The 15,059-nt window shown below is 36.0% G+C and overlaps 1 protein-coding gene across 1 annotated transcript in view; it reads left to right on the plus strand.

Moving 5' to 3' along the window:
* sgcz (sarcoglycan zeta) overlaps window positions 1-13,232 on the plus strand; it is a 700,860-nt gene extending 687,628 nt beyond the window's left edge. The window contains exon 8 of the mRNA XM_062981523.1: window positions 436-13,232. Coding sequence (XP_062837593.1) covers window positions 436-636 — 201 coding nt within the window. The 3' untranslated portion in view covers window positions 637-13,232. The remainder of the gene's footprint in view (window positions 1-435) is intronic.
* Window positions 13,233-15,059: the final 1,827 nt, after the last annotated feature.

Genomic DNA, 15,059 nt, shown 5'->3' on the forward strand with positions numbered 1-15,059 from the left:
GAAGGCTTTCATGGCTGGAATCACTGGGTTCCTGTGAGTTTTTCAGGCTGTATGACCATGTTCCAACAGCATTTTCTTCTAACATTTCACCTGCATCTGTGGCTAGCATCTTCAGAGGTTCTGTAGGCAGTGAACCAAGTGAAATGCATATATACCTGTGAAATGTCCAGGGTGGGAGAAATGCTGCTGGAATATGGTCATACAGCCCAAAAAACTGACCTCAACCCAAGAGTGCCTACTACCTACAAAAATCTTTAAGTGATCCTGGGTTCTTTATGATCCCAATTACCCTTTTTCCACCAGTAGAAAGACACAGAACTGTGTTTGCAAAACAATGTATACATGTAGGCTCTCAGCCATTTAACATCTATGCACTCATCAGAGTATTTCATATATATTTGAAGTAACCTTTCTTTTCTTTCTCCTTCTTCCTAGATATTTTTAAATGCAGACTCAATACGACTAGGGAATCTACCGTTGGGTTCATTTTCATCTTCTTCCTCTTCACCAAGCTCATCGGCTACTCGACAGACTATCTATGAGCTTTGTGTTTGTCCCAATGGTAAACTTTACCTTTCGCCAGCAGGAGCAGGCTCCACGTGTCAGTCCAGTAGCAACATCTGCTTGTGGAGCTGAAAGAACTCCTGACCTCTCCTCGCACCAGAATAGCCTTTTTGTTACTGTCCCTCTCTTCACAGTTGTGCTCGGTTTTCCTCGTGCAGTCATGAAACTCCAAACAGACCACAGAATAACCTCTTCCAATGTAAGCAAGGAATAAAACACAGCCTTGTCTGGCATATGGACATTCAAGATGGAAGAAGGCAGAAGGCAATCAAATTGTTGCCTTCATCAGGAAACCTGGATCTTCATATCAAATTTTGTCCAAAAGGGAGAATAACACAGGTGCCTTTGCTATATATGAAGTGAAGCACATTGTTTTAGGTTTTTGCAGGAACTGTAAATGAGAAACTGCACATATATACATAAATATAGATGAATAGATATAGATATTATAACTATATAAAATTGCCCAGAGTCTAAAGGTGAGATTAATTGGTATGATAAATAACTTTATTGTCTGAAAGCACAATTTTCATATGCCCATCACTTTTGGATGTAAACTTTTATCCCAGAATTTTTTAAAAATGTCAAAGCATTGTATAATGCTTGCTCTACTAAACTATTAAAATGTCATTCATATTCTGGACAGCAAGAGACAGGATCCCTCCTTTGAGAATAAGAAGATGGGAAAGTACATTGTTATTATTTGTCTTCATCTAAGTTTTTAAACATTGTGTTGATATTTTGGAAGCACTTAGTGATTTAACATATTCGTACAAAAATAACACAATTTTAAGCTTTTGTTCAGCTTTGGAATGATTATCTAAATACTGCACATAAATCATTTGATTTTTTTAGCAAAGGCAATTTGGGACCCAGAGAATGATATAGAAGCACCAGACATGGCAGGAAGCTGAGGGTAAATGGGTCCGTGAACCTGGTCAATAACATGGAAGAAAGATCACTAAGAACTCCATGACAAAGTAGGATTATAAGCATAAAAAACTTGGGCTGTAAATCTTTATTTCCTTCTTTCTTTCATATAATAACAAAACAATGAAAACATTTTCTCTCTGCTGGGCAAGGTTATGGGGTATTTTTTTCACATTTAATTGTATTAATTTTGGCAGTTTTCTGTGAAAATTTCACAAAAATATTTTTGCACAAAAATATGAACATTCTGCATATTTGGCTCTGGCTGATTCAGCTTGGGTAGACACATTAAATCAACTGTTGATTAGTGAGTTAACACATAAGATAAATGCAATTGATCTAGTGGGTCTACTTTAGCTGGGATTAACATAAGGATTTAGGTCACCATTTTTTCTCCAAAACATACATTAATTTCATAAAATTGTTCCTGATACACTTTTGTTTAAATCCCTCTCCACCAAAACTCATATTTTTATTCTCACAAATACTCTTTGTATCTTCCGAATAAATCAATTTTGTTTTGTTTGTTTTTTTAAAAAAAAAATACCAATAGAATTGGAGAATAACTGTGAGAACAGGCCACTGAAGAATTTATCATCATAGACTAATGAATAATCAGTTAGATGCCTTTTTTCTTTGAAGTTATAGTGTTTTATAATGGGGAAAAGAGCCATGTCTTATTCTGGTACCCAGTGGCTATACATGGAGCTCCTGTGTGCAGTGGAGAATGCAAATCCATGCACACATAAAACATTTATTCACTGACATGTTCTTGAGAGCAACACCATGACAAATGTCTGGACTCTAAAATAGAGGTCAGATTTAAACAACGCCATTCAAATGTGAGACATCAGAATGAATTACACACACAACATATGCATTGACAGTCAGTTGGAATGTTTAGCATATAGTCAATTATTTGTTATCTGGCCTGGATTGTGAGACAATTTAAAGAGATTCACAGAAGGAAAATTCCCTCTTTTTCCTGCAGCCATCTGTACATCCCAGAACATTATCTGGGGTGTGACTGATGTTTGCACACAGTGAATGCAGAAAAGACTCCAAATTGGTAGCTATTTCCAGAAGCCTTTGTGATGCATTCTAGACTGTTTGGGAATATCTTCTCAAATTTCTGGAAGGGTTTAGGGAATTTAGATGACTATAGCAGAAAGAAGAGTGGGAAATTTTCTTTCCCTTGGCTTTCTTAAAGTAACTTGCTTTAAAGTCCAGTCCAAAGATCATGAAATTCTCATGAGCCAAGGGGTAACAATCAGATTATTTTTTGTATGCTGTCTCACCCATGTTTTGTTTATCAAATTTACTTACCTGGTTATCAAATTGTCATCATGGGAACTGAATGGTAAAAAAAACTAAGTTGATGAGATGCTAAGGCATTTGGGGAAAATTATACTTGGTAAAAGTACATTCAAATATTCTTCATTAAGGCTAGATTCTCAATGTCATTTTTTCTGTTGTGACAAGTGATTGGAATGCAAGACTGGCTGACATGTTACTCTAGAGCAGTGGTTCTCAACCTGTGAGTCCCCAGATGTTTTGGCCTTCAACTCCCAGAAATCTTAACAGCTGTTAAACTGGAACCACTACTCTAGAGTGTTTCCTGACACCTTGGAGATTACATCCCCACCCTTCCCAATTACTGTAATACACAGAGCTTGAGGAAGTTACATCTCGACTACAACTTGCAGAATCCCCCAGTCAGAATGGTCAGTAAGTTTTCCAAGATTTGAATGCAGAAGATAGAAAATTTAAAAGGAACAGAATAGAAGAAATCACAAAGGAATTGTCTTTTTTTATTGATACAGTCCAAATGATTTACTTTTATTGAATGTAATCACCTTGAGGTAGGGATGCAAAACTTTCATTATTTTTTCCTCACATGCTGGGACAAATAAATGCCATAGTTTTCTCTCTGTTGTAGGAAAAAATTAAATTCTCTTGCAATATTCTCCACATTTTCAAATGTCCCAAAGTGTGGTGAAGAATTAATTCCTGTAAAGAAATATGTGGAATTTTTGAGCAAATAAACTTTTTCCTTAATAGGAAACAGTGGTTTTGGCACAGAAAACAGGGCTTTCCCAATGTTTTTCTATGCAGCATAATTGCTTTACAATATGCTCAAAATACTGAGACAAAACTCTGACTGTCCATTATTCTTTTAAAGGGTTTTCCCAATATTTGAACTCTGCTTTTCATTTGGGAATGACAAATAATACATCGGGAATTTATTTTCCCTTGGAAAGGCACTTATTCAAAGACATTTGATAGTGACATGTAAATCAAGCCAGAAACTGGATAGTGACCCGGTTCAGCATAAAAGAGAACCATACATTTATGAGTTATAGTTAAGGCTGAATCTCAAGTGCTTCTTCTTCTGTCTCCTCCCCCTTTGCCTCTTAGGAGGACTTTAGATGCATCTAACCCCATCAGTGACTCCTGCAATATTAAACACTGGGTTTTATGAGTTATCAATGTGGAAATGTTCTTTGGTCTTTACTTCATCTTCAGCATCTGTAAGCAATAAGAAATCCTGTATACTTCAAGGTGATTTAGGCTACCAATATCACCATCCCTAGCTATTGGCCATGGCACCTTGCTTAAAAGGTGACCTGTGATTTAAACAAAACCCAAAGTTTGAATGTTGCATGGAATTTAGTTTGCATTAAACCATGATCAAAAGCTTGTAATCCCATGTTGAGAAAAAGCAGGTGGAGAGGAAGAAGGATTCCACAAACCTGAGGCTTGGTGCAGCTTGTTGACAACCTGAGAAAGCATGGATTGCCCTCACATCTGAACTTAATCCATCTGTTGTCCAAATTTCTACAATGATATTGTTAATGATGTCATTTCTTTTATTAATCAGTTTATTTGTATGAACAAAAAACCCTCAAGTGAAATCATAGCTGGCAAGGAAACTGTAGCACAGTATAATCATTCGATTAGCAGAACAATAGATGGGTATGATTCAACCTTAGACATTGGTATGAGGAAATCTTTGGTTCTCTGGAAGAAAAAATAATGAAATACTATATAAGTTAATGGTATTTAAATGTGAGTCCTTCTCTATATGTTTTTTTTGTCTGTGGACCTTATTGCTAATTTTAAACTGGTCATTGTGCAGTTAAAAATAATTAATATGTGTACAAAGACTGTTCTCCCAGACAATCAAAACTACTGTGGCAACCAGAAAGGTGCCTGCTTGCACTGTCAGAGCAGCAATAGTTTGTTACTCAAGCCAAATTATATGAGAAATCATTTGGCTCAGCAACAAAGCCAAATCGGTTCACAGGCCTACCCAAAAGCTTCTATGTTGTACTTGTATCATCTGTACACCGTCAGATTGCTGTCACAGGAACCTCCAATGAAACCTGAATGTGTGCCCTGTTGAAAAGTCTAACTCTGTTGAAAATAATTTGAGCAAAGTCAGAGGAGCCCAAATGATAAAGGACAGCTGAAAAGAGATTAGGAAATGGGGGGAAATAGTTGGGGAGCGAGGCCATTTGTTTGTTGCCTGGTGTCCTGAAATTCTCCCCTATGACAGCAGAATAAATATGTCATATATCAGAGCAATGTTTTATTAAATCTATCGATTATGGTGCAGTATATATTTCCAAAGACTATTCTGCAAACCTGGGTAGTGAGATACAGGGATGTATATTTATGCATTTATGCATTGACACATGTTTCTTCTAACGATGTCTAGCCATATGGCAGCCTCTGAAAACTACAGATATTCTTCAGTATTCCTATGTGTAGTGAGAGTTGCCTCCAGCTTCCTAGGATAGCCAGCTTTCTTACCTTACCCTCATAATCATTCAGAAATCTGTGGAAACATGGTTTATGGTTAGGTTGGACTTGCACCATCATGAGAAGTTAGAGATGGCTACCTTTCCATGTGGTTAAAGTCAACAGGGAGACTAAAACATTAAGCAGTTGCTGGAAAGCAGTACCTAGCACCATCATAATAAAACAATGTATGACTAGCTAGTAATAGGTGATAATTGTGAATGTTTGTGTGCAACATAAAGGAAGTTGCTCAAAGAAGCAGAATAGCAATGCCTGGAATAATTTGTCTTGGATGGTTCTATCCAAACACAGAATCCTATAGTACGAGAATTTCCCCTCTTAATCCACTATGGTTGGACAAATGCTCCTTTCTTCAACTTGAACTGAATTTCAGTATGGTTTAGTTTAAAGAGTGTATTTATTCTTTTACACATGAAGAACAAACACTAGGTGAAAAAGTGCAAACACTAGGTGAAAAAAATCTCCAGATATACAAAAGATGGTGTGAGATGAAACTAATGAACAAAATTAAAGATTAATAATGAAGATGCCTTCCCTATAAAGCAATTAAAAATTACTGTTTTGCAGTTACAGATTAAGGAAATGTAACCAAGCACCACTTCCTGACCTGATGCTCCCCCATCCACCTTAAGAATCAGCTGCTGGATCATTCACTCCAAGCGGGAGGGATATCATCCTTCTTGTGCCTCAATCATCTCCTTTAAGATTTAGGCACACCTACTGTTAAAAGTGGAATGTGCGCATGCAGGATTTTCAAATACAGATTACTATTTTCATTACTGGAGACCAGCCATGTTTGGTTATAAGGCAGACATCAAAAATAGCAAAGTTTTCTAGCTTTTTGCTTGAATTGGTAAACCCCTCAGCGTTGTCTTCTTGCATTCTTTTAAAACATATTCTCAACTTCTTTCAATCTAATTTTTGGAGAAATATTTAAATTGTGGTAAATTCTTACCTTCCTACAATAATCTTCCCAATCCAAAGAAAATTCTTACCCATCTTTTGTAGGCTAACTTGGACACCTATTGTACTCACAAAAGTCTTCCATATTCCTGCATTTTATTCCAAGCGACAAGCTAGATCCTTGTTTTTTAAACAAAGGGATTTACAATTAATCATTAGTTCTGTTATATCAATGGCAAGATAGAATGTCCACATTTTGAATTGGTTAAAATCTGTAAAAGAGAGCCATTGCACTTGAGGGAAGAGAGATAAAGTACACAAAGGTCAAGTGCAAACATGTTGCAAAGTCTATCACAAATATGAACATGCAATGAGGTTTATTATTCACCTCTGTTTTTAATGAAGTTACATAGCTGGGATAATAACATTTACCCAGATGCTTCTTTGACTCAAGCCAGTAGTTCTTCTAACCCAGAACTGCCTCACTTTTTTTATCATATCAGAAGCGAATTGAGAACATTCAAGTCGCTTCTGGTGTGAGAGAATCAGCCATCTACAAAGACATTGCCCAGGGGATGAAAGGCTTCTCTCATGTCCCTGCATGGGAAGTTAGGTCTGACAGACGGGAGCTCACTCTGTCTCGTGGATTTGGACTTCCAACCTCCAGGTCAGCAGTTCAGCCAGCACAGGGGTTTAACCCATTGTGCCACTGCTGAACTACTGACCTGAAGGTTGGGTTGCTGACCTGAAGGTTACCGGTTCAAATCTGCGAAATGGAGGTGAACTCCCGTCTGTCAGGTCCAGCTTTTGGGGACATGAGAGAAGCCTCCCAGAAGGATGGTAACACATCCGGTAGTCCCCTGGGCAACATCTCTGTAGATGGCCAATTCTCTCACACCAGAAGCAATTTGCAGTATGTTCTCAAGTTGCTTCTGACATGATTTAAAAAACCTGTGTCCCCTGGTATTGTCCCACTTAATAGGCAGTGAGATTTTCATGAAAGCTATTGATATCAGAAATTAAACTTGTGATCCTATATGTTCAACAACTTTCTATGTATTCTATGTAATTGGATTTCAATTCCTTTTCTAAAGGGAAAATCAAAGTGCTATCTGCTATGAGCTACCTTAAAATACTACTGAGTCTACCACTCAGTATATTAGGTGGGGAAAAAACAGATACCAAGGAATATTGAATGGAAAGCCCACAAACCAATGTGTGTGCAATGCAAAATACAGTGGCTATACGCAGCATATATCACTCCAGTAAGAATTCCACTCTTCTGCTTCATTACTCCAAAAAAATCCCATTGGAGAATATAATGTGGAGGGAAATAAACATGTTCCTTCTTTAAAAAGCTGGTAAAACACATTTCAGAAGAAATGTAAATTTAAAGTCAGGTGCTACGGTTATATGTATCAAAGATGGCCACTTTCTAAACACTGTCGTCTTTGTGCACCATGGAAAAAAGTACCTCAATTCCCCAGTTTCTCTGGCCTCTTCAGAATTGTTTCTAATAAATCGTAAATACTAGAATATTCATATATCAGCAAAAAAAATATATCCTACATCAAGGTTTGTGGATACTATCTTTCTTTTCAAACTATAAAACTATGTCTTTCAGCACTGTTACTTGTATTTTGGGTTTTTCTTTCTTCCTTCCTTTTTTATCATAGCTCATGTATTGGTTTAGTATTAAAGACCAAAGACTGATATTTCTGTTACGTATGACACAAGAAACTGCACTTTCAGCTCCTCACTGCTGGAATGATAAGACTTATGCATGGTTAATTTCTACATGAAAGAGTAACATGCTTTAGATCTGCCAAGTATTTTGTGCTTTCAGCATTTCCCATTACTATTTTGTTTTAACGAGAAAATGAGTCTGGGTTACTGAGCACCGTTTTTTTTTTTCATTCATAGTCAATATATGAAAATGAGAAGAAATGTGAATTGAAAATGTGTCAGAATATCTTTGCTTCAGTTAATTGTTCAATTATGGATAGGATCTTATGTTTTGACTCGGTGAATGGATTGAGTTTCAGAACTCTGCTTTTGAATGAATATTTTATGGGGCAAAATCAGGGATCTGGGTCTAAATTTCTCCCTTCTCACCCCTGTGACCTGGCTGGCTCAGCGATTGAAGGAACAAGAGAAAGATTATTGCCATCCCATCACCGTAATAAGAGACCAGACAACAATGTGGATTGAAATATGGGCAACTTTTATTAAAAACGTTACCCAAATTAACTTTTTGTCATTTGGAGCATCTAACTAAAGGGACATGAACCTGGTGTGTGAAAAGCTCAAAGTGACAATTGACTATTTCCAACAGGGCTGGTCTCACCTTGGTGAGGCTGGCAAAAAATCTTCCCTATGCCAGCTGTGCCAACTTGGAATCAAATAAGATGAGCATTCGATTGTAGAGATGATTCAAGAAAGAAAGATTATCTAATGATCATATGGAAAAAATACTTCTAATAGCCAGTTCTTAGTTTCTTTTGTACCCTTTCGCTAAGATCATGCTAGCTAGCAATTGTGTGCATTGTAGTCAAATACATCTGGATTGCCATGGGATAAGAAAGTTATCCTTATTCTTATCCTTATTCATAGGATATCCTTATTCTTTACAACTTATCTAGGTATCAGTTAAATCAAACACGAATAGACCACCTTGACATGTACTCATTCACTACATTACAACTGCAAAGGTCCAATGGTTTAATGGTGTTTTCCCCCCAGGGTCTCTTAATTTCTTGGATTTGTTTGACTACTTTCATGTTAATGTTTTCCTTCTGTATATAGATATATAAAAGAGATGGAACTATTTTCTTACACACTCTATGCAATATGTTTGTAAAATTGCAATATTACCAAATTACAAAAGCTGTGCTTTTGTACTCTCTTGCTTTATGTGAAACAGATCTTTTTTCTATTTAAATGGATTGATTGTCTTATAAACTGTAGATAACCTATTAATTCACAAGCAGTATATGAATATCTTGGATTTTTGTTGTCCTTTTTTTTTCAATTAAAAACAGCAAGGTTTTGGAAACTGGAATCAACCTTTCTCAGAAAGGGTATGGCTGAATATTGGATTATACAATATTTGTATATTAGTATAGATCTTTCATCAAGTGCTAAAGAAGAAAATCTTATAAATACCAAATGAAATTCATAATTATATGCCAGGCCTGACATGCTGTAGCAAAAAATGTAGTACTAAATGGGCAATCCAATGGACATGTCTAAAAAAAAGCTTGGTTTTCATTTCAAGAAAGAATTTGCTTACAATGATGATGAGGCATCATTATCTGGATTTATAGGGTAAAATGGAATCTCATTACCTTTTAGATCAACTGACCAGTGAAGTAATAATTGTTATACTGACCAAACAGGAAGATTATATCAAAAACAGTGAAATCGGCAGGGTAATATCCATTTCTTCTGGATTTCATCTTTGTTGACACCGAAGATAAGTTATCTAGTTTTCATTGTCTAGATCAGTGGTTCTCAATCTGGGGTCACCAAATGTTTTTAGCCTACAACTCCTAGAAATCCCAGCCAGTTTACCAGCTGTTAGGATTTCTGGGAGTTGAAGGCCAAAAACATCTGGGGACCCCAGGTTGAGATCCTCAGAATTCCAGGAGTTAAAGCGCAAAGGTAACTTCGCAAGCCCTGAAAATGCCACTGTGTTTAACTAACTGGAATTCTGGGAGTTGCAGTCCAAAAAAAAGAAGTTTTCCAAATTATCTATTTTGGCTACAATTCAAACTATACCAATAATTCTCTGTTCCCCAGAATTTAGTTCATATTTTGTTTTGTTATTTGCAAATAGTCCTTCTAGTGATATACATAACGCATAATGGAAAGTTATGCATATCACTATTTTTTCACAATAAATATAGTTTAGACTTAACATTGTAATCTGCCTAAATAGGATTCTAGTCTAAATAGTTAAGACTCATTCAATACACTGCTGAAATATATTTTTTTGTGTGTTCCTTTTTTTTACAGAGTGGAACTCATGCACAAAATATTAAAATCTAGTATGAAACTATAACAGTATTAACACTAAAAATACAAATAAAAAAGAATTTGAAATTTGAGACCAAAGCTAAAAATATGCAAGTTATTGAAAAGATCATAATTGAAAATAACAGATTTGGAGGCCAAAATGTGAGTTATGGGGATAGCCCTCCAATGATGTAATTTAATGCATTGATACATTAGGCATCAATCACAATTGCTCAAAGAACCTAGAGCCAAGAAGTCAACCCTTCAGATATATGAACTTTACGCATGAGTGGATATCAGTCTTCATCTGTACATCAGTTTTCCAAACTCTAATATTCAAAGAATTTTGGACTTCAGCTTTCCCTGATAATTGGAAGTCAAGGCTTCTGGAAACTGAAGTCCATAACACCTCGAGAACTAGAGTGTAGGAATCACTGTCTGTACCAAAAAGACCATAAAGATGGTATCAGGCAAATCTCTTTTGACAGCCTGTTCCAAAACATGTGTCACCACAAAAAAGGCTCTTTCCCTGGTGGGTGCCCATCTCTTGTCTTTTGATGAGTGCAGTGGAAATAGGGAGTAGAAAGGTGATTCTATAATTCAGGTAGATTTATAATTCAGGAAAATATATAGTAAACATCATTGTCCCAACTTTTGGAACTTTACATGTTAAAACTTCCATATTAAGCCTGGCCCAGAAACAAATAGAGTGATTGCAAAATAGAAATACAATGCAGTCAAAAGGACTGAATTCTAGTCATGTAGATGCCCTATTTTGGATACTATTCTGGCATCCTTTGATTTTGAAGGGTTTAAGGCAACACCATATACAGTGTTTGCTGCATATATAATTGTGGGCAAATGTATTCATCTAGGGAAGTTTGCATCTGGCAACAAAAAGCAATGAAAGACTCTTTGAACCGGCAAAGTCACATGCAATTTACTTGATCTCAGTATTTGTAACCAGGCAACAGGCATCAAAGAAAATCTTCAATAACAATTACATCTAATAATTGCATTTAACAATTACATCTAATAATTGCATTTATTATTGCATAAACACTCTGAAATGTGTAAGTAGGTAAAGGTAAAGGTTTCCCCTGACGTTAAGTCCAGTCATGTCCGACTCTGGGAGTTGGTGCTCATCTCCATTTTTAAGCCAAAGAGCCGGCGTTGTCCGTAGACACCTCCAAAGTCATGTGGCCAGCATGACTTCATGGAGTGCCGTTACCTTCCCGCCAGAGCTGTACCTATTGATCTACTCACATTTGCATGTTTTCAAACTGCTAGGTTGGCAGAAGCTGGAGCTAACAGCAGGCGCTCACTCCACTCCCTGGATTCAAACCTGTGACCTTTCGGTCCATAAGTTCAGCAGCTCAGCGCTTTAACACACTGTGCCACCAGGGGCTCCAAAATGTGTAACATTTACATTAATTGTAACCTTAGCATTTAAAAAAAAAGACCTTGGCATTTTTTAAAAATAAGTAAATAAATGTACTGTTAAAAGTATATTTTAGTTGGGCTTCTTTTTCATTGGTAACAATTCTTAGATCAAACAAGCAACCAACAGGAAGATCATTTTGGTCCTCCCATTTCTGTGTAGACAGAGATTTTAATGCACATACAAAGTATTGTTTCTGGAAACCAAAATTGCCTGGAAAACAAATTATCCCCTCCCAACAAACCTATTGATATTTGATTCTTACTATTGAGGTTGTTTTTTTATCTCTTTGAGTCAGAGTTAATATACTAGATTTAAAAATATCCACTGGATAAACATTGTTCCAGGGACAAGTTAAGTAGAATAACAACAGCACATCAGGCTTTATTTGTGGGGACATTTTCCTATGGCTTGGGAAAGTAAAACAAGCCAGAATCCTGCATGGGAAATCCATTTTTTATAAGTGGACATAAATGTGTAAAAAGTAGAATTCCAGAATCGCATAATGTATATATCCAGTAGAGAGCTACTGTTACATATCTACATAGTAGAGCCAGCAGAAGGACTGTTGCACAATGGATCCAATTGGTCACCAATGTGCTTCAGACACTCTTGCTCATGTTCTCTTATTCTTATACATCTTTGTAATTCACTAACAGGGTCTCTTAGTGTCTCTGCTATGTAGTTTATCTTGAATGAAATTTCATGCAGGATTCTGATGACAACCTTGGGGAAAAAGAAATGGTCAGTTTATCTGGATCTCCCTATAATTATTAAATTTGATTGTGTTGCAGTGTCAGATAAAAATTGATTTTTCTCCTCCTTCCCTCCCTACCTTTTCTTTCTTTCTTTCTTTCTTTCTTTCTTTCTTTCTTTCTTTCTTTCTTTCTTTCTTTCTTTCTTTCATCTTCTGTGCACATTTTAAGTAGTGTATCAGCTAGGTTCAGAAAGCTTGTTTCTACCTAGCATTGTATTTAAAGGCCTCTTATAGACACAGTACCCCCACAATAATAACAAATATTGAATATTCTTGAAAACATTCAGCATATTATCTCCAGTTTCCAAAATCTTGCATGGATCTAATACATTAGTTTTTGAGGGGTGGGGTGGGGAGATTAGTTTTTCAGTCTAGTACATTATATACTTTTTAGAAAGTTACAAATTATATATCTAAACAACAGAAATTTACTAGTGGCCATATATTTCTGATAACTGAAAGGGAAAAATACATTCAAATCATATTGCCTCTTTTTTGCAGGATAATATAATTTCATTCTTCATATAAAAGACTCTATACAAGCCAATATAAACTAAATTTGATACTGTACAGTCTGTCTAACAAGTTTTACTTACGTTAGACTATTGTGATAAAATATTTACATTCCAACACAAAATTTCTACATAGTGTATTATTCCCTTTTAGGAAAATGAAAAATTTGTTTATTACTCAAATTGAAGAAAAGTATATCAATGTATTATCATGTCGTGAAGTATGAAGAGCTATGTTATATCAGTTTTTAAATATATGTAAATAAACATCTTTATTAATATATATGATTGTTTAATGTGAATTTTTTTCTTGCTGACCTGTGCTATTTATTTGTAATAATGCTTTGGTATAAGGATGAGTATAAATATTGTGTCACTTGATGAATCAGATATTGGGCCAGAGACATTTCACATGATGAGAGGTATTTTGGTTGTTGTACAAGTTTGGTAGAGAATTCTGACTTCCAAAACAACAAACAGCTCTAAAAAGGACATAAAATTGTGTAATCACAATTTTGGCAGTCATCTAGAGTCTTCTTGTGATACATCCAAAGGATGACACCTCAATTTAGTAATTTTGACCTCTAAGGAGAGTTAGGACTTTATTTGCTTTAGGACCTATTTATTCATTAAAAATAGTTCATGGTATTCATAAAATTTCTTCTTCAGTACCAGATTTCTACTAGTTTTCTTCACTGTCCAGAATTTGAGGAAAAGAAAAAAGAATATCAATTTCATCGTGGATGTTGCATGTTGAGAGGTAGGGGAAAGGTAGAAGTGGTAGATCTGGGTAAGAAAATGGCTGCTTTGATGAATCTTAATAAATAACCAGAAGATCTGAGTGGTGGTGAATGCAGAGTTCAGAATATAATAAAAGTAATACACTTTATTTATATTCCGCCCTTCTCTCCTAGGGGACTCAGAACAGATTACAACATTTACATAGGTAAACATTAAATGCCTTTACAGTTAAATACAATGAGACATACAAAGGCAAAGGCTTCTCCTTTCATTTCCAGCTTCTGGAGGTGATGTTCATTTCTAGCTCCGGGGAAGGGCTTTTTCTCCATTTTCAAGCTGAGGAGCCTGCATTGTAACCTCCTGGTCATGTGGCCAACAAGATTGTTTGGAGTGTCCCTTTGCCTTTTCCTGCTGAAGCGATGTCTATTTATCTACTCACATTTGCATGTTTTTGAACTGCTACATTGGCAGGAGCTAGGGCTTGACAGGCGGGAGCTCGCCCCATCTCGTGGATTCAAACTGCCAGCCTTCAGATCAGCAGTTCAGCTGCACAAGGATTTAATCCACCGCGGCCCCTATATACTAATTGGCAAACTAAGAAATATTTGAAAAGCATTCAGCAACAATTTAAAATTTAAAATGCAAAGCCACAAATCGAGAAATAAATATGTACCCGTCTGAGAAAGATTTACTCTGATGCTTACTTTTCATGCTATCATTTCACTCTCATTATTATTTCATCTTTCCACCAATATTTTCCTGACTTGATCTGTGTTTGGCCTCTCTTTGACCTTCCAAGCTACTTTTATCTGATATTCTTCAAATATGCACTGACAGTTGTTAAATGCCACACTGATGTACAAATAATATACTGTTATCATCCTCTGCTGCCAGTAGTATTTTGATATCCCATTCATTGTCGGTTTTAGCAACCCATATTATAATCTTGTTCCTGGTTTAGTCATAAAGCTACATTACATTTTTATATTTAAATGGAGAGAGTTATGTTATTACTTTTTAATGAGAAGTCTTAGGTATTCATCTGTACAAGTTTCAGCATCCCAAAATCTAGAGCTTAATAAATTTTGAAGCAGACAAACACAATGTTGTCAATAACTACCACAGTAATGAGATAACCTATTTTGTCCTTGTATCAGAGATAGATGGGGGTGAGAAAGAATAAGACCTTAAGAACAATATGTGGACCTAAATGTCACTTTATAGGTATTGTGGGCACATACATGTTGTTCAAGATTAATAAATAAATACCTTTTTAAAGGAGGGGCCAAGGGGGCATACATTTGCATAAAATCAGTACATCCTAATTTTAGAATTGGGAAAAATTTCTTTCTGGGGACTACTCACTTCA

Source organism: Anolis carolinensis, chromosome 5 (assembly GCF_035594765.1).
Source record: "Anolis carolinensis isolate JA03-04 chromosome 5, rAnoCar3.1.pri, whole genome shotgun sequence".
NCBI lineage: Eukaryota > Metazoa > Chordata > Lepidosauria > Squamata > Dactyloidae > Anolis > Anolis carolinensis.